Consider the following 27121-nt stretch of genomic DNA (forward strand, 5'->3'; position numbering starts at 1 on the left):
GTACTGGCAGGTGAATAGAGTGTGGAAAAGCGGGGAAAGGAGAAGTGTGATTCACGAGCCTGAATTTGGGCTTCCATGGATGGAGAAGCATCAGGAGTGGAGTTTAAAGACGGTGTGTTTCAGGTGATATGAGGTCCTGGATACCCGAAGCTTCAAGAAAATACTGGCTGGGCACGGAGCCTTCCCTCTGATTGCCATTCCCATGCAGGCCTCCTCTGGCCTCTCTATTCGCTTTTCCCTGACCAGGAAACTCCGCCAAGCCCCCAGCTCTCTTCTTCGACCCAGCCTTCCACGGGGCAGCGATCCGGGCAGGACCTGCCTCTGGCCTGCCGCAGCCTACCTCACGGTCACCGGCGGGAACCTGCCGGGAAGCGCGGCCGCGGGGGCTCGCTCTGGGCCACCTGCCTGGAGCGCGGCGCGAGGTCCAGCGTTCCCTCCCGCTGCGCGACGGCGCGCCTGCCCCGTGGAAGGGGCGTTCCCGCACCCCAGAAGGAGGGGGTGCCGGGTCGCGCGGACTTTCCCTTTCGCTTACTTCCTAGTCCCAGGCAGGCCGGCTCGGAGGCAGCGAGAAAGCTCAGCCAGGCGGCTGCTCGGTGTCCTCCCAGGTAAGTTGCGGGCGCCGCTCGTATGGTCTCTCTGCACCCCTTCCTGGGGTCGGGTCGGGAAGGGGCAGAAGGGAACCACGGCCCGGTCACGGACTCTGGGGACCCCGGGCTCCCGCTCGGTTGCACCTGGGCCCCTAGCTCCTGTCCGGGCGGGGACGGCGGGGAGCGCATCAGGTCCCTGGGATGCCGGTGCTTCTCTGCGCCGCCTGGTGCGGGAATGTGGACACCAGCGAAGCCGGCTCAGGTTGGCCCTCGGGAGAAGCAGGAGCTACACAGAAAGGGAGCCCGCGGGTCCTGTGGAGCCCGAGGTCCGGACCCCGTGAGTGCAGTGCCAACGGGCTGTGGCTGGGCGGAGCGCCCTTCCAGCCTTGCAGGCCCCTGGGGGTCGCCATGGCGAGCTTCCGCCTGGGCTCCGGGCTGCTGGCCGCCACCTCCCTCGGGAGGCCCCGGCCCTGCCCTCCCGCTTCACTGATTCCCGGTAGGGTCACCCTCCCCGCCTCTTGGCCCCTCTTGGTTCTGAGCGTGGATGACAAAGATTGGGTAAAGGCTTTCAATGAGCCAGTGGAGTTGAATGCTAGCGTCTCGCGGGGGGTGTGTCCTCTCTCACTGGTTACTGCTAGGATGGAGCTTGGATTTTGGTCACCATGGCTCAGAGGTGGGAAAGGTTCCGTGCTCTGGGTCTGTCCAGGACCCTGGCTCCCTAACCCAAGTCTGGCCTCTGCTCCCCGGCAGGCTTCACCCCGACCTCTGCGTTCCTTCATTCTTAGGATGTGTGAGTTAGGTCTCTGATTAGAAAACAACTTAAACAGCGTTTAAGCAAAGTCGAGTTCTTCAAGTAAGAACGCTTTGAAGTGCCCTTTAAACTTCTTCATTTTCTGTAAATATGAACTTGTATTTAGAGCTTAAATGCAAGCCAGGAAAGTCTTTTTCCTTTTTGAAAGAGAGAGAAAAAGAGAGAAAGAGGTGATCGGAGGTGGTGGGTGGGAGAGGAGAAAGAGAAGGAGAGTAATTGTTCTGGGTGTAGACAACTCAGTTTGCTGAGATGACTTTAATCTTTTGACTCTGTTATTAAGATTTTTACCAAAGAGCAACTATAGATATGGTGGCCTGACTTGAAGGGACAGACCAAACAAAACACAAAACAAAACAAACAACAACAAAAGCAAGAGCAGAAACTATTGGAAAATGATTTATTCACCAATATTTTAAAGTTTCTTCCCGTTCTAAGCAAAGAACATCTTTAAGTTCTTTATAATGTACCCATTTTACCTTTACAAAAACTACCAGAAGTTGACAGCTTGTTTGGGGAGTTTCTAAGCTATCAGTTAATTTTTTGGGGGTACAGTTTTATTGATAAACAGAGGAAAAGAAATCTAATGGAATACCCCCAAATTTAAAAGAAGGCAAGAACAGAGAGACAATAGAACATAAAACAAATGGGACAGGAATAAAGTACATAGTTGTCACAGTCCCTTTGGTGCTGCTGTAACAAAATACCTGAGACTGGGTAATTTACAAAGAACAGAAATTTATCCATTCATCGTTCTGGAGTCTGGGAAGTCCCAGACTGAAGGGCTGCATCTGGTGAGGGTCGTCAGGCTACATTATAACATGATGGAAAGCATCACATGGTGAGAGACAGCAAGAGAGGACAGAACTTAACTTTTATAACAAACTCATTCTGACAATAACCTGCTCCCTTGGTGATAACGTTAATCCATTTCTGAGGGTAGAGCCTTCATGACCTAATAACCTCTTACAAGGTCCCACCTCTCAACACTGTTGCATCGAAGATGAAATTTCCAATACATGAGCTTTGGGGCACACATTCAAACCATAACAATAGTTCAATTACTTTAAAGCCCCAAATATCAGTAATTATATTAAATGCAATTTAATATATCAGTAATTAAATGAGAAAGGCTAAATTTTATGATAATCAGACTAATATTGTCAGACTAGACTTCAAAACAACCCAACAATCATATGCTGTTTACAAGAGGCACATTTATGGATACTAAAAGGTATAAAGTGAAGAGATGTGACCATTTATCAAAAGAAAGCTGTCATGGCAATATTACTGTTAGACAAAATGGAATTAGGAAAAAAAGTAAAAAAGTCATAACTGTAGATAAAGAGAAACATTTCACTAAGTTAAAGGTTTCACTAAGTTAAAGGTTTCACTGAGAAGAAATAAAAATTCTGAATTTATAAGTACCTATAGTAACACAACATTAAGAAACTAGAAAATAGAAAAAGAATAGAGCCAAATTGACAGAACTAGAAAAATATAGAAAAATAGAAAATTCATAGAAAAATCCACAATCATAGTGGGAGATTTTATCATACATCTCTCAGTAACTGATAGAAAAACCAGACAAAAGATCAGTAAGGATAAAGAAAGTGCAAACACAATGTAGTTGACATAAGGAACCTATACTACTTCCAACAGCTGCTGAAATCACAGAACGTACTTAAAATCTGACCATTTACCGGCTCAGAGAGTAAATTGCAATACATTTTAAAGAATTTAAATCATACAGAATATGTCTTCTGACCATAATGCAATTAAAATAGAAAAGAACAAAAACTTATAGAAAATTCTCATATATTTGGAAATTAGTAAATACATTTCTAAATAACCCATGGGTCAAAAAATAATCAGAATGAAAATCAGAAAATATTTTTAATGAATTATGAAAAAAATTACATATAAAAACTTGTCAGATGCCCTAAACTACTGCTTAAAGGAAACATAACCTTAAGTGCGTATATTAGAAATGAAGAGTGACTAAAAATGAATGAGCAAGCAAATACCTTAAAAACAAGAAAAGGAATAGTAAAATAAATCCAGAGAAATCAGAACAGGGGAAATAATAATATAACAATAGAAATTAATGAACTAGAAAATAGAGGATCTATCAAGTCAGAAGTTGATTTTTTGAAAATGCTAATAAAAATGACAAACCTCTAGCAAGACAATAAAAGCTGGTACAAATAACTCATCTAAGGAATAAAATTGAGGACCTATCTTTTGTTAAATGACATAAGCAGGAAGCCATTAGCCTGAGACTGTCTCTATACTTTTAGTTCTTACATAATAAACTGCAACCTAACTTTGTATACTACATAAACAAACTGAAACCTTACTTAGGAGTAATTTTTTTTTTTTGTAATTAATAGCCAAATTTCCACCAACCATAAATAACCAAGCTTTAGCCAGTCACAGGCAGCCAGCTGATCAAACTATGCCCAAACAAGGTAAATGCCTATTACACCATGCCCAAATAAGGCAGACTTCTAGCTGAAGCAAATCAGGTGATTACTGTGCTCTTGAGTTTGGCCTATAAAAGCTCACTGCTCACACTGTTGGGTGCTCTCTGAAACTTCTGCGAATCTGAGTGCTGCCTCATTCATGAATCATTCTTTGCTAAAATAAACTCTGTCAAATTGAATTTGTTTGAAGTTTCTCTTTTAACAGTTTTTGGTGTTGCAAGCAGGATCCAAAGGAGACCTATAGTGACCCTCAGGAGCTCTTAGTGACCATGTGAAGGTACCTGCGGGGCTCATTGTGCCCATTGCTCTTTCACTGCAACTGGTAGTTGTGGGTAAGTTCCTGCTCAGACTTGAGTGCTATACATTTGCATTTTCAGCTCTCTGACTTTATTTGAGCAGTTCTTTGACTGGATTGGCTCCAGAATTGGATTGGATTCAGTGAAGAAACTGAAACTGGACTGGTACTCTAGGAGGCCTCCAATCGATAAAGTTACTAGAAGACAGGGAATCATGGGCTTATCTGGATTTAAGGAGTCTACAACTCCTCCATCTGCAACTCCAGCTGATTTCATTTATAAGAATTATGGACCAAGAACCTGTGCTTTTCTAGAGAAATGTGTGAGCCTTACTAAAGGTAACTTAGAATTACAGTGGACTGCCGAGACAAGCTCAGTTGTGGAGACCCTAACCCAGCAGCACTAGAGAAATTAAAGACACACACAGAGAAATATAGAGTGTGGAGTGGGAAATCAAGGGACTCACAGCCTTCAGAGCTGAAAGCCCTGAACAGAGATTTACCCACATATTTACTGACAGCAAGCCAGTGATAAACATTATTTCTATAGATTATAGATTAACTAAAAGTATTCCTTATAGGAAACAAAGGGATGGGCTGAAACAGAGGGATGGGCTCGGGCTAGATATCTGCAGCAGGAACATGTCCTTAAGGCACAGATTGCTCATGCTATTGTTTGTGGCTTAGGAATGCCTTAAGTGGTTTTCCGTGCTGGGTGGACCAGGTGTTCCTTGCCCTCATCCCGGTAAACCCACAACCTTCAGCAAGGGCGTCATGGCTGTCAGAAACATGTCACAGTGCTGCAGAGATTTTGTTTATAGCCAGATTTGGGGCTAGTTTATGGCCAGATTTGGGGGCCTGTTCCCAACATGTCCCCCTTTTTTGTTTTGCAAAGCAATGAAAGCAAAGGCAACTTTGTCACAGTGGGCTACTTCTCACAGGAGTCAGGATTCGCATCTGCATACTATTCAAAGACAACACATATTAAAAGCACAATCATCATTGAAATCACAGAGCCTCCAAGTGTCTTTATCTATTTTAATGGGTTAATTGCTGCTAATCTGTCTGCAGCTCCTTCAAAGCACTCCAGTTCCTGGCATTAAGGTCAGGTGTGCCTGGGATGCTTTAAATATTTGTTCTTTTAATTTTGCAATATCCAAAGACAAGTTTATAGAGTGTCCTTTTAGATGCTTTTTTTTTTCTTTCCTGAATTTTGATCTTATTTAAGAGCCATTAATAGTTTCCACAAATCCTTATGTTTAGCTCCTACAGCGGGCCATATCATTTGAGTTTGAGGTGCCACTATACCGTCATGTTTCCAGATAATAGGAACTCTTGCCATATTTCTTACTGTTTCTACCATCTGACCATTTTGTTTAGACCAGCTGAACATAGTGTGGCCATGGGATGCAGACTGAGAGGTGCAATTTAAGCTAAACATCCCAATGATTCCAGAGGAATCATTGCGCAGCACCTCTGCCTGTTCTGCAATGCAGTCTTCCCAAACAAGTATGTTCATTATTTCTGGCCAAGTCCAATTCTGTTTACAAATAGGTTTTTGAGGATGGTATGCCTCAATTATAGAAACAGATTTATTGTGGTAAATACTGAGATAAGAAAGCATGTGTAACTGTGTCATAGAGTGATTATATCCAGGCATTATTGCCAGCCAAGATTGATAAATATGGCCAATAAGTATAATTGTTCTCTGTGTCAGCCCTTGAAGGAATACTCATGGCAATGATGATCACCACTATCATAGCTATCATTAAATTACTCATTGTGACTGGTTGTCCTGCTTTCCTCAGGTTTTCTTCCACCATCTGTGACAGTTTCTTGACCTGTCCCTAAGTAGGTGGCTGTGTTCGATGGTTGTTGCTCGTGATAGTTGGGGTCCTCCTCAGCATCATTCTCGACATGGCTCCAACCAGGGGGTCCTCAGGATCCTCCCAGAATCTCTTCTTTGGCATCTGGCTCATGATAAAGTTTCAGGTGTCTTGATGGTGTCCAAATCGGCTGTTGATTCTGGCCTGGAGAAACACAAGCATAACCTCTACCCCAAGTTATTATTTTACCTATTTTGTTATCAGGTCTCTCCACCAAGCCAGTTGTTTTGCTTCTGTCTTTGCAGCTGGTTTCTGTAGATGCTGTTCAGCTGCTGATAGCATCTGGCCTTTTAAAAAAATTTAAAGTCAAAAAATTTAAAGTCAGTAATGCCAGATTCAGTTGTACATGGGGTGTCCCGTAATCCCTGTTTCCCCCTTTTTGCTTTTGCAACTGCTGTTTCAGGGAGAGATTCATTCTTTCAATAATGGTTTGTCCTTGAGAATTATATGGGATGCTAGTAATGTGTTTAATATTCCATATAGAGAAAAATGTAGCTAGAACTTGGCTAGTATAGCGTGGGGCATTATCTGTTTTAATAGAAGCTGGAATGCCCATCACCGCAAAACACTGCAAAAGGTGACACTTAACACAGGCAGAAGACTCTCCTGATTGGCGTGTAGCCCAGACAAGGTGAGAAAAGGTGTCCACCAATACATGTACATAAGCTAGTCTCCCAAATGAGGGAACATGTGTGACATCCATTTGCTAAAGATAATTAGGTGCCAATCCTCAGGGATTAACTCCTGTAAAAGATGAGGAATACACCATTTGGCAAGTTGGGCATCACTGGATAATAGCTTTAGCTTCTTTCCAGGTACCATTGTATCTGTGTTTGAGACCAGAGGCATTAACATGTGAAATTGTGAAAGTGTCTAGCATTAGATATTGCAGCAGCAACTAGGCGATCAGCCATATGATTCCCTTCAGTTAAACGTCCTTGAGGAGGCATATGAGCCCTAATGTGAGTGATTTAAAAAGGGTGCATTCTACTCCTGACTGCTGTTTGCAATTGGGTAAATAAAGTCATCAGTTGTCCATCTGTATGAAATCATAACTGAGCATTCCCAATTAATTGTGTGGAATGAACCACATATGAAGAATCAGAAATCACAAAAGCAGTCAATATCTCAATTACAGCTATAAGCTCTGCTTTTTGTGGTGAAGTATAGGGCATCTGAAAAACTTTACCTTTCGATCCAGAATAAGAGGCTTTACCATTACTAGACCCATCTGTAAAAACATTCTCAGCACCTTCAATTGGTTTAAATTTTGTTATTTTAGGGAGAATCCAATTAGTTAATTTCAAAAATTGAAATAATTTTGTTTTAGGAAAATGATTATCGAGAATACCCACAAGGTCAGCTAAATGGGTTTGCCAAGTAAGACTGTTTATAAAAGCTTGCTGTATTTATGCCTTCGTGAGGACAATAATTTTTCCAGTATCATATCCATGTAATTTAACAATCCAAGTTCTCCGATTTCTTATCATTGTAGCGATTTGATACAAATAAGGAATTAGAGACTGTGAATTAGTAAGTGGAAGAAAAAGCCACTCTACAAAGTCCTGCTCTTGTACAATAACACCAGTAGGTGAATGCTGAGTTGGAAAAATTAGCAAATCTAGGTTCTTTTCTGGATCTATTCTATTTATTTGAGCTTTATGGACTTGCTTTTTGATTAGCTGCAGCTCTGCCTCAGCTTCATTTGTTAATGCTGAGGGCTAGTGAGACTAGTATCTTCTCTAAGGATAGAAAATAGATTACTCATGGCATAGGTAGGAATGTCTAGAGCAGGTCTTATCCAATTAATGTCCCCTAGTAATTTTTGAAAGTCATTTAATGTTTTCAATTGATCCCTATGTATGGTTACTTTCTGTGGCACAACGGTAGTGTCATTGACTAAGGACCCCAAGTAGGAGTAAGGAGTAATAGTCTGAATTTGGTCAGGAGCTATAATTAAACTGGCATGCGAAATCAAGTTTTGCAAGTTATCATGACATTGGAGTAATATTTCTTGAGTGGGGGCAACACAAAGTATACTGTCCATATAATGAATAATGTAACACTGTGAAAATTTTTTACAAGTAGGTTCAATTGCTTGCCCTACATAAGTCTGGCAAATTGTTGTACTGTTTAACATGCCTTGTGGCAATACTTTACAATAAAAATGCTTTAGCAGGCTGCAGGTTGTTTATTGCAGGAATTGTAAGTGGAAACCGTTCACAGTCTTGCTCGGCTAAGGGGATAGTAAAGAAACAGTCTTTTAAATCTGTGACTATTAAAGGCCAATTTTTTGGAATCATAGCAGGAGAAGGCAGTCCTGGCTGCATGTCCCCATAGGTTGTATAACTGAATTAATGACTCTTAAGTCAGTTAACACTCTCCATTTACCTGATTTTTTCTTAATTACGAAAACTGGAGAATTCCAAGGGGAAAATGTTGGAGCTATGTGTCCTTTTTAAATTGTTCAGCAACTAAGTCCTCTAAAGCCTCCAGTTTATCTTTACTTAGTGGCCATTGTTCTATCCAAACTGGCTTATCTGTTAACCATTTTAAAGGTATAGGTTCTGGAGGCTTAACAATGGCCACCATCAAAAATGATATCCTAAACTTTGGTGGGAACGTTATCTTTCTGTTTGAAGCATTTCCTTCAAACCTTGCAAATTTTTTCTAGTCCCATACCAGGGACATACCCCATTTCATGCATCATATATTGACTTTGAGGGCTATATAATTATTCTGGAATTAGAACTTGTGCTCTTCATTGTTGTAATAAAGCTCTTCCCCATAAATTTATAGGTACAGAAGTTATAATTGGTTGAATCAGGTTGTCCATTGGGTCCTTCACAATGCAAAATATAACTACTTTGATATACTTCAGGGGTTTTACCAACTCCAACTATGTTAAATTGAGCAAGTTGATTTGGCCATGCAGACTGCCAGTGCTGTAGAGAAATGATTGAATTGTCCGCTCTTGTATCTACCAAACCTTTAAATTTCTTTCCCTGAATAGTTATTTCACAGGTACGATGTTTATCAGTAGTTTGATTCACCCAATAAGCTGCTTTGCCTTGTTTATTTGTGCTTCCAAATCCTCCTGTTCGTTTTTTTTTTTTTTTTTTGAGACGGAGTCTTGCTCTGCCACCCAGGCTGGAGTGCAGTGGCCGGATCTCAGCTCACTGCAAGCTCCGCCTCCCGGGTTTACGCCATTCTCCTGCCTCAGCCTCCCGAGTAGCTGGGACTATAGGCGCCCGCCTTGTCGCCCGGCTAGTTTTTTGTATTTTTAAGTAGAGACAGGGTTTCACCGTATTAGCCAGGATGGTTTCGATCTCCTGACCTCATGATCCGCCCGTCTCGGCCTCCCAAAGTGCTGGGATTACAGGCTTGAGCCACCGTGCCTGGCCCCCTCCTGTTCGTTTAATTTCACTTTTCCCCGTTTCCACATATGACATAATCAGGAGCTGTGCTATATGCTTTCCTGGCTCTGCTTTCCAGGGAACAGAAGTTGATATAACAATTTGAATTTCCCCATTGTAAGCTGAATCAGTGACTCCTGTTTGTACTTGCACTCCTTTTAAATTTAAATTAGACCTACCTAGAAGTAATCCTACCATCCCTGCTGGTGTCATCTGACTGGAGACAGCAACCTTCTTTAACAGTCCCATTACAAAAGGAGAACCTGGTCCATATTGATTAATAGCTTGTTTAAATTCTTTGAGTAATTTAAAAGGAAAAGGCTCAAATGTAGCTATGATATTTCCCTGTTGATCTGGGGGGTGTATTCTAACAGGGAACTGCCAAGCCTCTGTGTCACTCTCTCTTCTAGCTTGCTGAATTCCTGGCTGAATAGAACTGAGAGCGGTCGCTTGAGGTGCTATTCAAACAGTCACTGGGGCAACTACTTTTTGCCCAGTGTCCTCTGGAAAAGAAAGATCTGGAGGGTCAGGCCACTCTTTTTCTTCAAAGTAATGAGGGCATGCAGAAGGGTAGGGACAGACCTCTCCCTCTTTTGCCACTTTAGCTGGCAAACGAACCTGCTCTGTCACTTCTTCTGTTACTTCGTTATACTTTCCTTCCTCTGTGTGAAAAGGTTCCAAGGTGGAACGAACCAGAGCCCACACTTGTCCCATTGTTACCCAGATGCTTCTGAGTTCCCCTTCTTACTCATCACGGGGTTTACTTAAGTGTACTTGGGTGTCCTCCAGCTTAGTTCCTTGTTTTCCAACTGTCACTCCGGTGAGCCTTTGACCCGGGTTCAAGCCCCCACGTTGGGTGCTGCTTGCTGAGACCAGCTCAGTTGTGGAGATCCTAACCCAGCAGTGCTAGAGGAATTAAAGACACACACACAGAAATAGAGAGTATGGAGTGGGAAATCAGGGGACTCACAGCCTTCAGAGCTGAGAGCCCCGAACAGAGATTTAACCCACGTATTTATTGACAGCAAGCCAGTGATAAGGATTATTTCTATAGATTATAGATTAACTAAAAGTATTCCTTATGGGAAACAAAGGGATGGGCCAAAACAAAGGGAAGGGCTCTGGCTAGATATCTGCAGCAGGAACATGTCCTTAAGGCACAGATCGCTCATGTTGTTGTTTGTGGCCTAGGAATGCCTTGAGCACTTTTCTGCCCTGGGTGGACCAGGTGTTCCTTGCCCTCATTCCGGTAAACCCACAACCTTCAGTGTGGGCATCACGGCCATCACGAACATGTCACAGTGCTGCAGAGATTTTGTTTATGGTCAGTTTTGGGCCAGTTTATGGCCAGATTTGGGGGCCTGTTCCCAACAGTGGACAAAGAAGAAAAGCTTCTTAAGGCAAACAGGCACATCTTTTTTAAAGCTACAATAGCTAGACAAACCAAGAGAGTCTTGTGTATGTTTTACTTTTGTATTTTTATTTTTAATATTTGTGGATACATAGTAGGTGTATACATTTATGGGGCACTTGAGATATTTTGATACAGGCATACAATGGATAATAATAACATCACGGTAAAAGGGGTGTCCATTACCTCAAGCATTTATCCTTTCTTTGTGTTATAAACAATCCCATTAAACTCTTTAGTTATCATAAAATATACAGTAATTATTGTTGACTGTAGTCACCCTGTTTTGCTATCAAAGAATAAATCTTATTCATTCTATCTAACTATATTTGTGTACTCATTAACCATCCCAATCCCCCTCCAACTACACTTCCCAACCTCTGTTAACCGCCTTTCTATCTACTCTCTTATCTCCATGAGTTCAATTGTTTTAATTTGTAGTTCCCACAAATAAGCGAGAACATGGGATGTTTGTCTTTCTGTTCCTTATTTTATTTCACTTAACATAATATCCTCCAGTTCCATCCATGTTGTTGCATGACAGGATCTCATTCTTTCTTATGGCTGAATAGTACCCCATTGTATGTATGTACCACATTTTCTTTATCCAGTCATGTGTAGATAGACACTTGGATTGCTTCTAAATCTTGGCTACTGTGAATAGTGCAGCACTAAACATGGGAGTGCAGATATCTCCTTGATATATTGATTTCCTTTATTTTGGGTATATATCTAGCAGTGGGATTGCTGGATCATGTGGTAGCTCTATTATTAGTCTTTTGAGGAACCTCCAAATTGTTCTTCATAGTAGTTGTACTAATTTACATTCCCACCAACAGTGTACAAGAGTTCTCTTTTCTCCACATCCTTGAAGCATTTTTATTGCCTGTCTTTTGGATAAAAGCCATTTTAACTGGGGTGAGATGATATCTCATTGTAGTTTTGATTAGCATTTCTCTGATGATCAATGATGTTGAGCAACTTTTCATTTATCTGTTTGCCATTCATATGCCTTCTTTTGAGAAATGTCTATTTGCATCTTTTTCCCATTTAAAAAATTGGATTACTAGATTTTTTTTTTCTTATTGAGTTATTTTATTTCCTTATATATTCTGGTTATTAATCCCCTTTCAAATGGATAGTTTGTGAATATTTTCTCCCATTCTGTGTATTGCCTCTGCACTTTGTGGATTATTTGATTTGCTATGCAGAAACTTTTTAATTTGGTGTGATCCCTTTTGTTCATTTTTGCTTTGGTTGCCTATGCTTGTGGGGTATGACTTAAGAAATCTTTGCCCAGACCAGTGTAATGGAGAGTTTTCTTAATTTTTTTAATAGTTTCATAGTTTGAGGTCTTAGATTTAAGTCTTTAATCTCTTTTGTTTTTATTTTTGTATATGGCAAGATATAGGGGTCTAGTTTCTTCTGCATATGGATATCTACTTTTCCCTGTACCACTTATTGAAGAGACTGTCCTTTCTGCAATGTTTGTTCTTGACACTTTTATTGAAAATGAATTCACTGTAGATGTATGGATTTGTTTCTGTGTTCTCTATTCTGTTCTATTGTTCTGTGTGTCTGTGTCTGTTTTTATGCCAGTACCATTCTGTTTTAGTTACTATAGCTCTGTAGTATAATTTTAAGTCAGATAATGTGATTCCTCCAGTTTTGTTCTTTTTGCTTAGAATAGCTCTGGCTATTCTGGGTCTTTTGTGGTTTCATGTAAATTTTAGGATTATAGTTTATTAACATACTTTTGTGAAGAATGTCATTGATATTTTGATAGGGACTGCATTAAATCTATAGATTACTTTGGATAGTAGGGACATTTTAACAGTATTGATTTTTCCAATCCATGAACATGGAATATCTTTCCATTTTTTGGTGTCCTCTTTAATTTCTTGCATCAGTGTTTATAGTGTTTCTTGCATCAGTGTTTATAGTTTTCATTGTAGAGATCTTTTACTCCTTTGATTAAGTTTATTCCTGGGTATTTTATTTGTAGCTGTTGTGAACGAGATTACTATCTTGATTTCTTTTTCAGATTGTTCACTGTTGGCATATAGAAATGCTATTGATTTTTGTATGTTGATTTTGTATACTACAATTTCATTGAATTTGCTTATTACAGAGAGATTAAAGGTAGTTGGGTCTGTTACTAAATGTGTTTTCTGTCACACTGAAAAATTATACCATGAGAAGGCACATGTTTCTAGAAATTACAGTTCATAGATATGTCAATGTACAGAATGCTGGTGTGACAGTTCACAATTGTTTACTTTCTAGTTTTCACTGGAAATTAAAGTTACTAAGGGTAAAGTAATCCCAGCACTGTGGGAAGCTGAGGCAGGATGATTGCTTAATGCCAGGAGTTTGAGACCAGCTGGGGCAATGTAGAATGACCTCATCTGCAAATAAAAAAAAAAAAAAGAATTCTAATTAATATATGGTACTAGAATTACCAGAAATAATAAGGGAAACAACTCTGAAAAGAAGGTAAGATGTGTTTTGGGTAAGAACAGCTATAAAGTATAAGGGGATGTTTGTTTTGTTAAGGAAAAAATAAAATAATATTTGTCCCAAAGTAGAATGCCTGGTTGTTAAGACAATGAGAAAGAGAAAGAGTATAGAAGAAAAACTGAATGGATATTAGAAAGCTGTAGAAGGTTGTGGGATAGGAATACTGGGAAGGGAATTTTATATGTGATCAAACTAAGATTTGAAGAAAATTCTAAGCTTTTTCTTTTTAAATTGAGCATTAATATCAAAAAAATACTGATACAGAACTAGAAATTTGTCCTCTATGTTAAAACAACAAGGTTTTCTTGGAGTATTGGTCTGTTCTTAATAAGAAATTGAAAGACTTTTCTTTACCTGCTAAGTAATAGGCCTAGGAAATGCAGATTCTGTGTTTTATCGAGATAATTTATTGTGCTTCATGTTGTCTTTATTAGATCTTTGACGGCCTCAGAGACCTGAGTCCACCTTATTAAAAGAGCAAGAGTTTCTACAATTATGTGACTTTATTTGCCTTTGAAGTCTTTTACCAATCACTCTATTTAAATGAATAAATATTGTTTCATAGAGACCTGTGATCCTATTTTAATCAAATATTTTAAACCTTTTGATATTTTTGACATCTCAAAATCAAATTCTAAATTAAAACCTTTTGACGTTGAGCAGGGCTTCTGGAATTTCTCAAAAGAAGTTGTTTTCTCTCCTGATACAAAAAAAGAGATGTTAAACTAATTAGGCTTATTTGATATGTTATATTGCATGGGAAGCATTGTCAAATTGTAAGTGATGCTGAAATTTCTTTAAGTCATATTGTATGGGTATGTTATTAATATATGCTTCAGAAATTATATAAAATTCTTAGAAACCAGATAGTCATGGTATAACACTATCAGCCAAAATTCTAGTTATCATGAAATATTATATGTTGCAGAAGTAATACAATTTCCTTATCAATTGCATTATTGTGAACTCTTATCATATCTTTAACCAAGTCCATTTTAAGCCTTGCCATCTACAAAGAGTTACTTTTTTTACTCTGGTACTTTCCAGAACACTATGAAAAACAATTATATACAGTGTGTGGACCTATAGACAACCAACCAAATCATAAAGTGTTCTTTTAAAAGATTCGTGGAAGGACTCTGACAAGTATAGGTTTCTGATAACTTTAAGATCATACTACTGGACTGGGTAAGAATTTCCAGAACTCTAGTGAAGAAATGGATTGGTTCATAAAACTGCCAAACCAACATCAAGCGGAATCAGAATTAATTGAATACCAGGGAAATGCTTTGGCAGATTTTCATGAAAAGTCAGCTAGTACTGAAATTGTTAAGATATGCAATTTGAAAAATACCATAAGATTTATCTGAATTAAATTATCTATGATAACCTATTTAAACGAACAGCATCATGCACCTGAATTGGAGAAACAAAACTGATATTTAAAAGGATATAAATTTAGTGTTAAATGTGGCCTCATGGATCAGACAGCTATCTGAGTCCATATAGCTGCCATTATTAAAAGTTCTGCACTCTGACTCATCATAGACTAGATAACATGAAATTATGAAAAAAGATTGGTGTTATGACTGTTCTAAAATTGCTAAAATGGCCTATAATCAATGTTTGGTTTGTCAAATCCACAATTTTTATAAGACAATAAAAACCTCAGTTGGTACATTTCTACCATCCACTGGACTATTTGAACATTTACAGATGGATTGCATTCAGTTGCCTCATTGGGAATCTGCAGGAAACTTAAGTATGCTGGATATATCATGTTGAACCAAATACTAATATGCTTTTAAAGATCTCCTAATTCACCCTATAACAGATTTCACTGATATTCCAAGTGTGACTGCCTGTTCAGATTGAACATCTGGTCTTTCTATAGGGTTAGACTTTTTGAGTCACATATTCAGATTTCGTGTTTAAAGCTAACAGTAGACAAAACATAGGAGAGGCTTTACAGTTAAATTCTTCTAGAAACTGAATAAGAAAACCAAAAGGAGAGATAATTAGAGAGTTTGTAGACAAATTCATAACCCTAATTCTCTAATTGTTGGTGGCCTCCATTGATGATAATTAATAGTGGAGCCTTAGATAAATACTACTATTGCTTCCCTGTTGATGACCCCTGTAGCACACAGTGTCCCACAGGGAACTGTCTCTTGTGTCCCTCCAGTGTATGTTTTTATCTGTGAAGGATTTAACTGTCAATCATAGGCACAGGCAACTCCATGTCCCAATCAGTAGGAAATAAGAAGTCAGTGTGGATTAGGGATTCTAACAGGAACACTGTCACTCCATAACCAACTGGAAATTTGACATTGTTCTATACATCTTAATTTGCACTATGGTATAAAAAGGAACTTTCTAGCAGCTGCAAATCCCTCTAAATGGGCATCTTTTGTTCAAATGCTCCTTCCCTGGCTTGGAATAAATGTAAATGAGGTTATGATTAGAAATCCCTTTCAAACATTAGCTATTACAGCTGACTCTACTGCAAAGGCTATAGTTGCCCCGTGAAGTTCTCTAAATTCTCTTGCTAAAGTTTCTTTAAATAACAGGATTGCCTTGAACTATCTGTTGGCTCATAGTGGGGGTGGGCATGTGTGATAGGGGATACTGTGTATAATAGCTAATATATCCTACTGCACTTGCGTAAAGGAATCTGTTATAAAGAAAATGAAATAAAGGTATAAAAGTTGGAAAGAAGAAAACCATCATTATGACTTGAGGATGATTGGGGATACAGAAAATGAAAAGAATCTACAAACTATTAGAATTACTAAGTTAGTTTAGCAAGGGTGCTCAATGCATAGTCAGTATACAAAATTTAATTGAATTTTGACATATATGTATATGCCATATTGTGTTAGATTGTTTTGCATTGCTATAAGGGAATACCTGAGGCTGGGTACTTTATAAAGAAAAGAAGTTTATTTGGCTCATGGTTCTGCTGGCTGTACAAGCATGGCACAAGCATCTGTCTAACCTTAGGAAGCTTTTACTCATGGTGGAAGAAGGGTCAGCAGGCATGTCATATAGTGAGAGAGGGAGTGAGAGGGAGGGAGCAAGAGTGAAGGGGGAGGTCCCAGACTCTTTTTAAACAACCTCATGAATGGCACACCAAGCCATTCATGAGGGATACACCTTCATGACCCAAACACTTTCCACCAGCTCCTACCTTCAACACTGGGGATCACATTTCAACATGAGATTTGGAGAGGACAAACATCCAAACCATATCACATATATAAATATGTAAAACGATTTAAATGTTTTAAAAGTATCGAATAAGAATAAATCTCACAAAATATGCTTAAGAACTTTAAGCAAAAACCATAAAATACTACTGTGATAAGTTAAAGAAGACCTAAATAAATGGAGAGATCTGTCATACTCATGGATTGGAAGATTCAGTACTGTAATGATGTGAATAGTTCCCAAATTGTTCTATAGATTCAATACATTGCCAATTAAAATCTCAGTGGACTTTGTTTTTTGAAACCGACAAGCTGATTCTGCCATTTATAATAATATTCAAAGGGGCAAGAATAACCAAGACACATTTGAAGAAGAACAAGGAGGAAGAAGAACGTATCTGAGGAAGAATAAGGAACTCTATTAAATATATATCTCCTAGATATTGAGGTATACATTTGAAATACATCTACCTAGATATTGAGATATATTATACATTTAATATAGTGTGTTGCTGGTATAGGGATAGACAAATGAATATTGGATCAGAATAGAGAGCACTGAAACAAGATCTACCCCTATATGGACATGTGCCTATTGACAAATAAAATACTGTTGATTATTTCCCCAAGATGGTCTGTAAAAAATATGTTAATCGAACATCCATATGGGAAAAAAGTGAATCCTTCTGCTACCTCAAATATCAACCTCAGGTAGACTATAGATCTAAAAGTGAAAGGCAAAGCAATAAAGATTTTAGAAAATAACAAAGAGAATATCTTTGTGAAAATATAGGAAATATTTTAAAAATAGGCCAGAAAACTCACTATTAAAATATATGAAATATAAGAACATCTGTTCATCAAAGTACTATAGTTTGAATAGTGTGGCTCCTCCAAAATTCATATTGAAACTTAATCCCCATTGTAACAGTACTAATCCTAAAACTAAGTATTAAGAGGTGTGACCTTCGGGAAGTTACTAAGTCATGAGGGCTCTTTCCTCAGGTATAGGACTATCATCCTTATAAAAGGGCTTGAGATTGAAGGTACTGCCCCCTTGCCCTCTTGCATTCTCCCATGTGAGGACACAGCAACAAGACACCATCTTGGAAGGAGAGTGAAGCCCTCACCAGACACCAATGCACATGCCTTGATCTTAGACTTTTCAGCCTCCAGAGCTATAGTAAATACATTTCTGTTTTTTATATATTACCCAGTCTCTGGTATTTTGTTATAGAAGCATTAATGGACTAAGACAAAAAGATTCCATTATGAAAGTGAAAAGGCAACCACAGAGTGGCAGAAGCTTTTGGAGATGATGAATATATTTACTTTCTGGGTTTTGGTGATGATACCATGAGTGTATACGTATGTATGTATACATAAAGTGTACAAATTATGTACATTGATTATGTACAGTTTCTTTGTATACCAATTATACCTTAATAAAGCTAAGAAAAGAAGAGTATCCAGAATAAATATGCATGGAATGACCCATTTATTTAAAAAAATAAGAGGAGAGAATAAGAAGCAGTGGTTTTGGTGCAAACATAAAAATTCTGGCTCCAACAGCATTTAAATTCCCAAACCAAGCATATTTATGTTTTAATTCTTTGTGGCCATAAATTGTACAGCTCAGGCCTTTATAATCTCTCAGATTCTATGAATGTGGGAAATTAGTTTTACCCATAAAAATGTTTTGTTCTTGGGGATAAATTTTAAAAAAATTTTTGCATAGTTAGCACACTGAGAAAATACAGACAAAGGCATACAGATGCAAGGAATGGGGTAGCTGAATAGAGCCAAAGAATGATATAGGGCCCAGAAGGTGGGCAGAGAGAAAGTTGTTGGGTTTATGGTTACAAGTAAACTAGCAGTTGTGGTACAGATAGTTTTATTTCCCCCACATTCATCTGAACAGCCCATCCAGACTTAAACACTGCTTTCTGCATTTACTTCTAGGCAGGAAGACAGTGTTCTAATGGTGTGAGTCTCCTTCAACCCAACAAACCACCTAGGTCTGCCTGGAGTTTCCCACACCCCTCCTGCCTGCTAGTGATAGGTGTGAGGCAAGTCGATGCACATGCAACTTTTGTCTTTTGGTCCCAAAGCATGCTACTCCTGGAGTTTCCTTCAGTGAATGAGAACTACAGTTTGGTTCTGTGAGATCTCTATGAATCAAGCAGGGCATTGAAGCAGAGAAAAGAAATGCTTAAATATTAAGAAAGTTTGAAGTGCAGAAAAAGGTGACTGTAAATCCATATAGTTAAGCCTAACCCATTTCTTAAAAGGCTTGATTGCTCATTCCTCCATTCATTGATTTACTCATTCTTCTAATCTGTGTTATTGAGTCTTGCTCTGTATTTCCAGATGGTTGTGCTCTTAAGTACTGCATAGTGGTTGTATATCTGTGTTAGTGTTGCTGAATGTATCAGGGAATTCATTTTTTGTCCCCATTCATTCGTTCCATTCATCTGTTTCTCTCTCTCTCTCTTGAAAACATTTCTCAAGAATTAGAATTATGATATGCTGTCAAACACAATGACTCATTTGAACCTCTTTTATTTGTAGGTTGAATCACTGGACAATGCCACATACTTTGTGGATGGTGTGGGTCTTGGGGGTCATCATCAGCCTCTCCAAGGAAGAATCCTCCGATCAGGCTTCTCTGTCTTGTGACCACAATGGTATCTGCAAGGGCAGCTCAGGATTTTTAAACTCCATTCCCTCAGGGCTCACAGAAGCTGTAAAAAACCTTGACCTGTCCAACAACAGAATCACCTACATTAGCAACAGTGACCTACAGAGGTGTGTGAACCTCCAGGCTCTGGTGCTGACATCCAATGGAATTAACACAATAGAGGAAGATTCTTTTTCTTCCCTGGGCAGACTTGAACATTTAGACTTATCCTATAATTACTTATCTAATTTATCATCCTCCTGGTTCAAGCCCCTTTCTTCTTTGACATTCTTAAACTTACTGGGAAATCCTTACAAAACCCTCGGGGAAACATCTCTTTTTTCTCATCTCACAAAATTGCGAATCCTGAGAGTAGGAAATATGGACACCTTCACTAAGATTCAAAGAAAAGATTTTGCTGGACTTACCTTCCTTGAGGAACTTGAGATTGGTGCTTCAGATCTACAGAGCTATGAGCCAAAAAGTTTGAAGTTAATTCAGAATGTAAGTCATCTGATCCTTCATATGAAGCAGCATATTTTACTGCTGGAGATTTTTGTAGATCTTCCAAGTTCCGTGGAATGTTTGGAACTGCGAGATACTGATTTGGACACTTTCCATTTTTCAGAACTAACCACTGGTGAAACAAATTCATTGATTAAAAAGTTTACATTTAGAAATGTGAAAATCACCGATGAAAGTTTGTTTCAGGTCATGAAACTTTTGAGTCAGATTTCTGGATTGTTAGAATTAGAGTTTGATGACTGTACCCTTAATGGAATTGGTGATTTTAGAGAATCTGATAATGACAGAGTTATAGATCCAGGTAAAGTGGAAACGTTAACAATCCGGAGGCTGCATATTCCACGGTTTTACTCATTTAATGATCTGAGCACTTTATATTCACTCACAGAAAGAGTTAAAAGAATCACAGTAGAAAACAGTAAAGTTTTTCTGGTTCCTTGTTCACTTTCACAACATTTAAAATCATTAGAATACTTGGATCTAAGTGAAAATTTGATGGTTGAAGAATACTTGAAAAATTCAGCCTGTGAGGATGCCTGGCCCTCTCTACAAACTTTAATTCTAAGGCAAAATCACTTGGCATCATTGGGAAAAACTGGAGAGACTTTGCTTACTCTGAAAAACTTGACTAACCTTGATATCAGTAAGAATACTTTTCATTATATGCCTGAAACTTGTCAGTGGCCAGAAAAGATGAAATATTTGAACTTATCCAGCGCACGAATACACAGTGTAACAGGCTGCATTCCCAAGACACTGGAAATTTTAGATATTAGCAACAACAATCTCAATTTATTTTCTTTGAATTTGCCGCAACTCAAAGAACTTTATATTTCTAGAAATAAGTTGATGACTCTACCAGATGCCTCCCTCTTACCCATGTTACTAGTGTTGAAAATCAGTAGGAATACAATAACTACATTTTCTAAGGAGCAACTTGACTCTTTTCACACATTGAAGACTTTGGAAGCTGGTGGCAATAACTTCATTTGCTCCTGTGAATTCCTGTCCTTCACTCAGGAGCAGCAAGCACTGGCCAAAGTCCTGGTTGATTGGCCAGCAAATTACCTGTGTGACTCTCCATCCCATGTGCGTGGCCAGAGGGTTCAGGATGTCCGCCTCTCAGTGTCGGAATGTCACAGGGCAGCACTGGTGTCTGGCGTGTGCTGTGCTCTGTTACTGCTGATCCTGCTCATGGGGGTCCTGTGCCACCGTTTCCACGGCCTGTGGTACATGAAAATGATGTGGGCCTGGCTCCAGGCCAAAAGGAAGCCCAGGAAAGCTCCCAGCAGGGACATCTGCTATGATGCATTTGTTTCTTACAGTGAGCGGGATGCCTACTGGGTGGAGAACCTTATGGTCCAGGAGCTGGAGAACTTCAATCCCCCCTTCAAGTTGTGTCTTCATAAGCGGGACTTCATTCCTGGCAAGTGGATCATTGACAATATCATTGACTCCATTGAAAAGAGCCACAAAACTGTCTTTGTGCTTTCTGAAAACTTTGTGAAGAGTGAGTGGTGCAAGTATGAACTGGACTTCTCCCATTTCCGTCTTTTTGATGAGAACAATGATGCTGCCATTCTTGTTCTTCTGGAGCCCATTGAGAAAAAAGCCATTCCCCAACGCTTCTGCAAGCTGCGGAAGATAATGAACACCAAGACCTACCTGGAGTGGCCCATGGATGAGGCTCGGCAGGAAGGGTTTTGGGTAAATCTGAGAACTGCGATAAAGTCTTAGGTTCCCACATTTAAAGCCAGTCTTTATCTAGTTGGGATCTTTATATCACTAGTTGTAGATAAGTCCATTCAGACATAATTATATAAAAACTACATGGATGTACCATCATTTGAGGACTTCCTTACTAAAACTACAAAACTTCAAATTTTGTATAGGGTGCTGTTTTGTAAACATATGCCAGATTTAAAAATTGGTTTTTGGTTTTTTGTTTTTTCTATGAGATAACCATGATCATAAGTCTATTATTGACATCTGAATATAGTCCGTTGGTATCCAAGGGAATTGGTTGCAGGATCAGTGGATATCAAAATTCATAGATGATCAAGTCCCTTATAAGAGTGGCATAGTATTTGCATGTAACCTATTTATATTCTCCTGTATACTTTAAATCATCTCTAGATTACTTATGATACCCAATACAATGCAAATACTATGTAAATAGTTGTACTGTCTCTTTATTTGTATTATTATTGTATTGTTATTTTTTATTTTCAAATTTTTTAAAACATACTTTTGATCCACAGTTGGTTGACTTCATGGATGCAGAACCCATGGATATAGAGGGCCAACTGTAATCTGTAGCAATTGGTTTAGTTCATTAGGAAACAGCATAAATGAACTTAAGATTCTCAATGACTGTGTCATTGTTTCTTCCTGCTAAGAGACTCCTCTGTGGTCACAAAAGGCATTCGCTGTCCCACCCATCTGTCACTTCTCTGTGCAACTGATCTCAAGAGCAACAAGGCAAAGTATTTGGGGCACTCCCCCAAACTTGTTGCTATTCCTAGAGAAAAGTGCTGTATATTTCCTATTAAACTTTACAGGATGAGAAATACCTAGAGAGTGTATTTTCATGTGATCTGGATCTGTCTTTCTGGCTATTTGATGGGTTTCTCCAGCCATAGTTACTTGAGAGAGTGAGTACACAGCGCAAGGTACAGTAAAATATGTATTTCTGTAATTTAACAAAATACATACTCAGTTTAGGAGAATTTGAAAGACAGTTCCCACATCTGGACTCTGGTCTTCCTCAGCCTCTAACTATCTTTTGAGTTCTAGTTATTGTCCAATCACTCTGACTCTCAGTTCCTGTTTTCTAGTCTATTTCCCCAGCATCTTGTTGCTTTTTCCTTCTTTGAAACGTCTTGTTTTTAATTCTAAAAAGGCCTGCCCTTTTCCCCCTTCTGAATATTTTAAAAAGTACATGTGAGTTAAATAGATTTTTAAGCAAATATCTACCTAGAGGTTCCTCATAGTGACTCAAAAATAGTTTGATACACAATAATTTAAAGGTAGATACTATTACCATATGTTAATTTTGCAATCTAGGCATAATAATACCACACATTAAATTTTGATGCAACGTTCTTTGGTAAGAGCTATTTGCTGATTCTATGCAACTGTCTTCTTAAGCTGGGAACCACGTGAAAGGAAGTGAGCCTTCTTTGACCCCTGCTCAATTCTCAACCAGAACTGGGTTTATGTGGTTAATTGGGCACTGCAGTCAGAAAGACCTGGGTTAGTAGACGTGTAATCTTTGGCAAGTCACTTGACCCACCTAAAAAGTTTTTCTGTCTTTAAAATAGGGAAGATGATCTCTATATCCTAAGGTACTGAGAGTATGAAATGTAGGAATGTAAGTAAACCATCAGCCTAAGCTCCTTGATTCACATTTTCTCTGGAGGGGTGAGGAGGGCATGAGTACCATGCCTAAGAGAATGGGCACCATGGGTTCGTGTGTGGGGTGAGGGAGATGTCTGCAGTAGATGTTAGCTATTACTATTATTATTTTCCAGGAAGAGATTTCATTCCCTTATATATTATGGCTTGTAAATGGATATTTTTCTGTTATGGATACTAGCAGGGATATAAGGGATCCTGCTGTTTGCAGAAAAATACCACTAAGAAATATGCTCATTAAGTGCAGAACAAGCGTGTCCTTGGGGAACTCACACAGGGCTGCTTCTGTTTCACGCAACCTCCCAGAAGAGTGTTATGGAGGAAACAGTAGCCAGCCTAAAAAAAAAATCAGGCCCAGTGTAATCCCAGCACTTTGGGAGGCTGAGGCAGGAGGATTGCTTGAGCCCAGGAGTCAAAGACCAGCCTGGGCAACATGGCAAAACCCTGTCTCTACCAAAAAATACAAAATATTAGCAGGGCATGGTGGCATGTGCCTCTGGTCCTAGCTACTCGGGAGGCTGAGTTGGGAGAATCACCTGAGTCCAGGAGGTCCAGGCTGCAGTGAGCTGTGATTGCACCACTGCACTCCAGCCTGGGTGAAGAGCAAGACACTGTCTCAAAAAAAAAAAAAAAAAAAAAAAGTTTAGAAGAAGGAAACTTGAGGAGATTCCACAGACACCAAACACAGCAATGGACTTTCTGCTTTACTTCTCTGTTTCCTACATTAAACACCATGTTAATTATGAGAACAAGGTAGATTTAACATTGACTTGATCTATATTTAATTTCAAGAACTTAAAATAGCAACTGAAATAGCTTCATAGTTAATTGATAGATTTATAAAGTAATCTTTAAAAAATAATCTTTAGGACGGGCATGGTGTCTCACGCCTGTAATCCCAGCACTTTGGGAGGCTGAGGTGGGAGGATCGCCTAAGGTGATGTGGTGCCTATTCACATTAAAGGTGGGTCTTCCTCTCCCAGTCCACTGACTCAAATGTTAATCTCCTCTGGCAACACCCTCACAGACACACCAGAAACAATACCAGCTATCCAGGCATCCTTCAATCCAATCAAGTTGACACCTAGTATTAGCCATAATACTCTCCAATCTTTTTTCAGTGTATATATACACACTGCTTTACAAAATTGGGATTAGATTGTAAATACTTAAACTTTATAAAGAAAATGGCATCTTCATTTTTTTTTTTTTCTGAGGCTGTTTAGTGATTATCTGACATTCCTGAACTCTGAGGGTCATTGTGAATCCCATTCAGATAAATACTGGCTTATTTGCCAAGAGTTCTAAGTGGTTCTAAAAGCTACCATTGCAGCTATCCATAAAAGATAAGTGGGAACTAAATTAGAGATCAGTTTACGGGTTCTTTTTTTGTTTAACAGAAGAAAAACTAATTTTTTGTTAGTGCTTTATCCAAATGTGAAGTCTTTTATTTGTCAATAGACTACAAGCTCAAGAATCTTGTTTTATTTTCCTACCCCTTGGACATGTCTACTATATAATAAGTATTGAATTACTGGAACGTTTTCAGAGCAGAGAAATAATTAAGAATTCTATAATCTGGATGCTGCATCAATCATAATGAGAGAGGAGAACATGAAAAATCAGTTGTGTAGACAGCTAAGGCTAGTCTTCAGAGAAGCAGCCTGCCTGAAAAATCATAGCTACAGGCAAAAATAGAGCAGCCTAGGGAAAACTCAGACTGTACCTGCACAGATAAGCAGGCAAGGTCCAGAACAAAAAGCATAGAAGCCTTTTGTTCTTTGTGTGATTAGCAGGCTCCCAGGAAAATGTTTCAGACATGAACAAGGGGGGCTCCATGGGAGATTGCACTGCAAACAGGGGGCTTACCTAAAACAAATCCACAATTATTCAAACGAGAAAAAAAGCTATGCTTTGTGCTTACCTAGAGACATCTCACAGCTGTATAGACAGGTGGAGTTGTGAAGACAGGTTTTCAAGTAAGAGAAGTTACTCAAACAGCTACAGAGATGAGAGGAGCTTCTTATATGAAAGCTTTTACATTCGACTGTAAAATGGCACCCCAGTTGGGCTCTCCTCTCCACAGTGGAGAGCTTTCTTCTTTCACTTATTAAACTTTTGCTCCAACTTCACCCTTTGCATCCATGCTCCTTAATTTTCTCAGTTATGACACAATAAGTTCAAATAACACCTTAGACAACGAGACCATGGACCCTGACCTACTTCAATAATATTGAAGCATTGGGCAGTTTGAAAGAGGAAAGTTCTCAACAGTTAGAAATTGTAGTGTGAGTTATCTTAATGATGGACCTTTGAATAGCATTGAGTACAGTGCCAATATCTGAACAAGGAAAATAATCATTGTATTTCCTTTCTACTTCATGCAAGTGTAATGGCTTCAAGTATTGCAGCGTAGATGTCTGGTGTTAACGTATACGGTGTTGGCTGTTTAAAAAATGACCAGTAATTTAAAACAAATTAATTTTGAGAATCTAACATACCATTCATGGGTTAATTCTTTCTGACTGGTCTTCTCCATTCAGTTAATTTTGTTCCCTTTTGCCAGATTAATTTACTCTTTCAACAAATATTTTTTGAGTGCCTACTATGTGCTAGGCAATGCTCAAAGTGCAGGGGATATGGTAGGGAACAAAACAGATAAAATTCCTTGTCTTCATGGAGGAGAAGACAATAAATTTATGATAGGATTTCAGGAATTGATAAGTGCTATGAAGAAAATAAAAGCAGAGTGCCACAATGGAACGACTGTGCACCTGTGTGTGTGCACGCACATGCACACGCACACGCACACGCACAGTGTAACAAAAGAAAAGTGATTCTTCTTTAGTACAGCTGTTGCATGGGTTTGAGCACTTTTGGCAGCTCCAGGAAACCCAAAGTACCTGTGGCCCATTGAGAAGGTGTGGCCCCTGCTGCCAGAGGCTTTGGGACTAACCCACTTTCTACAGAAGAGATCTGTGGTGCAGAAGCTGCCACATGGTAACAAGCACATGGTGCAGAAGACAAGCACAATGTCCTTAACCACAGATTACTTAACAACTCCACCTACTTTAAAGATATTGAACTGATGAGAAAGTATTAGCTACGGCTCAATGTTGTATGTGAGAAGTACTTTGCAAACCTCTGAAATACTTTACAGATATTGTTATCAGTCAAACTGGAAGTAGAATGTCCACAGTGCAGTGTAACAAATGTGACATATGCATGAGTTAAGAAACAGCTGTAATTGGAAATATGAAAAAACATGCTTTATTTGTTTATTCCATTGTTCAGCTTCTCTTTAAATTCTTTCCACATAGACAAATTACTTGACAACAAAGTTTACTTAGTTTTCTAAACATTTGGGATATTCTCTAAAATTAAAAAAATTAATATTAAATGTAGGACCAAGGATTTCAACCATGCAGTATATTGCTTCTGGGGTCTGCTGTACTATTCCAGCCCTAGTGAATAGTTAATGCCTTGAACTATTCCTATCACCACAGGTTGCCAGGCCACCAAATAACGAAGCCAATCCAGGATTTGTCCATAGAGAAAATGTGTGCGCTCCCAGCTAAATCTCTGTTAAGGAGGTTGTTCTGTATACAGCCAAGTAGTAGAAATATTCATAAATATTCATAAATGTCATTTGCAAATATAATAAACAATGTAATGAATGGGTATTTCCTTTCTTGTTAATTCAATGTGCTCAATTAAAAGCCCCTTATATGAGTTTTATAGCATTATCATTATCATTGTTACTTACACCACACCCAATTTCTGAAAATAAATGGAAGCTCTTTACAATAGAATCCCAAACTAGAAAACAAGAATCAAAGGCAAGGGTATATGCTAAAAGAAGGAAGAAGAAGGGAATGACT

The 27121-nt window shown here is 38.9% G+C and overlaps 2 protein-coding genes across 8 annotated transcripts in view; one reads left to right on the forward strand and one right to left on the reverse strand.

The window, feature by feature from the left end:
* Nucleotides 1-372: 372 nt before the first annotated feature.
* The window catches only part of TLR2 (toll like receptor 2), a 66974-nt gene continuing 40225 nt past the window's right edge, over nt 373-27121 (forward strand). For 2 of the 7 annotated variants that reach the window (XR_004053210.1, XR_004053209.1), the window contains exons 1-2: nt 373-605; nt 4106-4213. Coding sequence is in view for 5 of the 7 variants with exons in the window: in XM_030916607.1 (XP_030772467.1) it covers nt 19206-21560 (2355 nt within the window). In the remaining 2 variants the exon portion in view is untranslated. Of the gene's footprint in view, nt 606-4071; nt 4214-18580; nt 21994-27121 lie in introns of those variants that run through there. The other 5 variants (XM_030916607.1, XM_030916588.1, XM_010382890.2 and 2 more) reach the window with 5 other exon arrangements.
* RNF175 (ring finger protein 175) overlaps nt 26490-27121 on the reverse strand; it is a 50448-nt gene continuing 49816 nt past the window's right edge. Inside the window, exon 9 of the mRNA XM_030916635.1 lies at nt 26490-26814. Coding sequence (XP_030772495.1) covers nt 26694-26814 — 121 coding nt within the window. The 3' untranslated portion in view covers nt 26490-26693. The remainder of the gene's footprint in view (nt 26815-27121) is intronic.

The sequence above is a fragment of the Rhinopithecus roxellana genome, chromosome 2, assembly GCF_007565055.1.
Source record: "Rhinopithecus roxellana isolate Shanxi Qingling chromosome 2, ASM756505v1, whole genome shotgun sequence".
NCBI lineage: Eukaryota > Metazoa > Chordata > Mammalia > Primates > Cercopithecidae > Rhinopithecus > Rhinopithecus roxellana.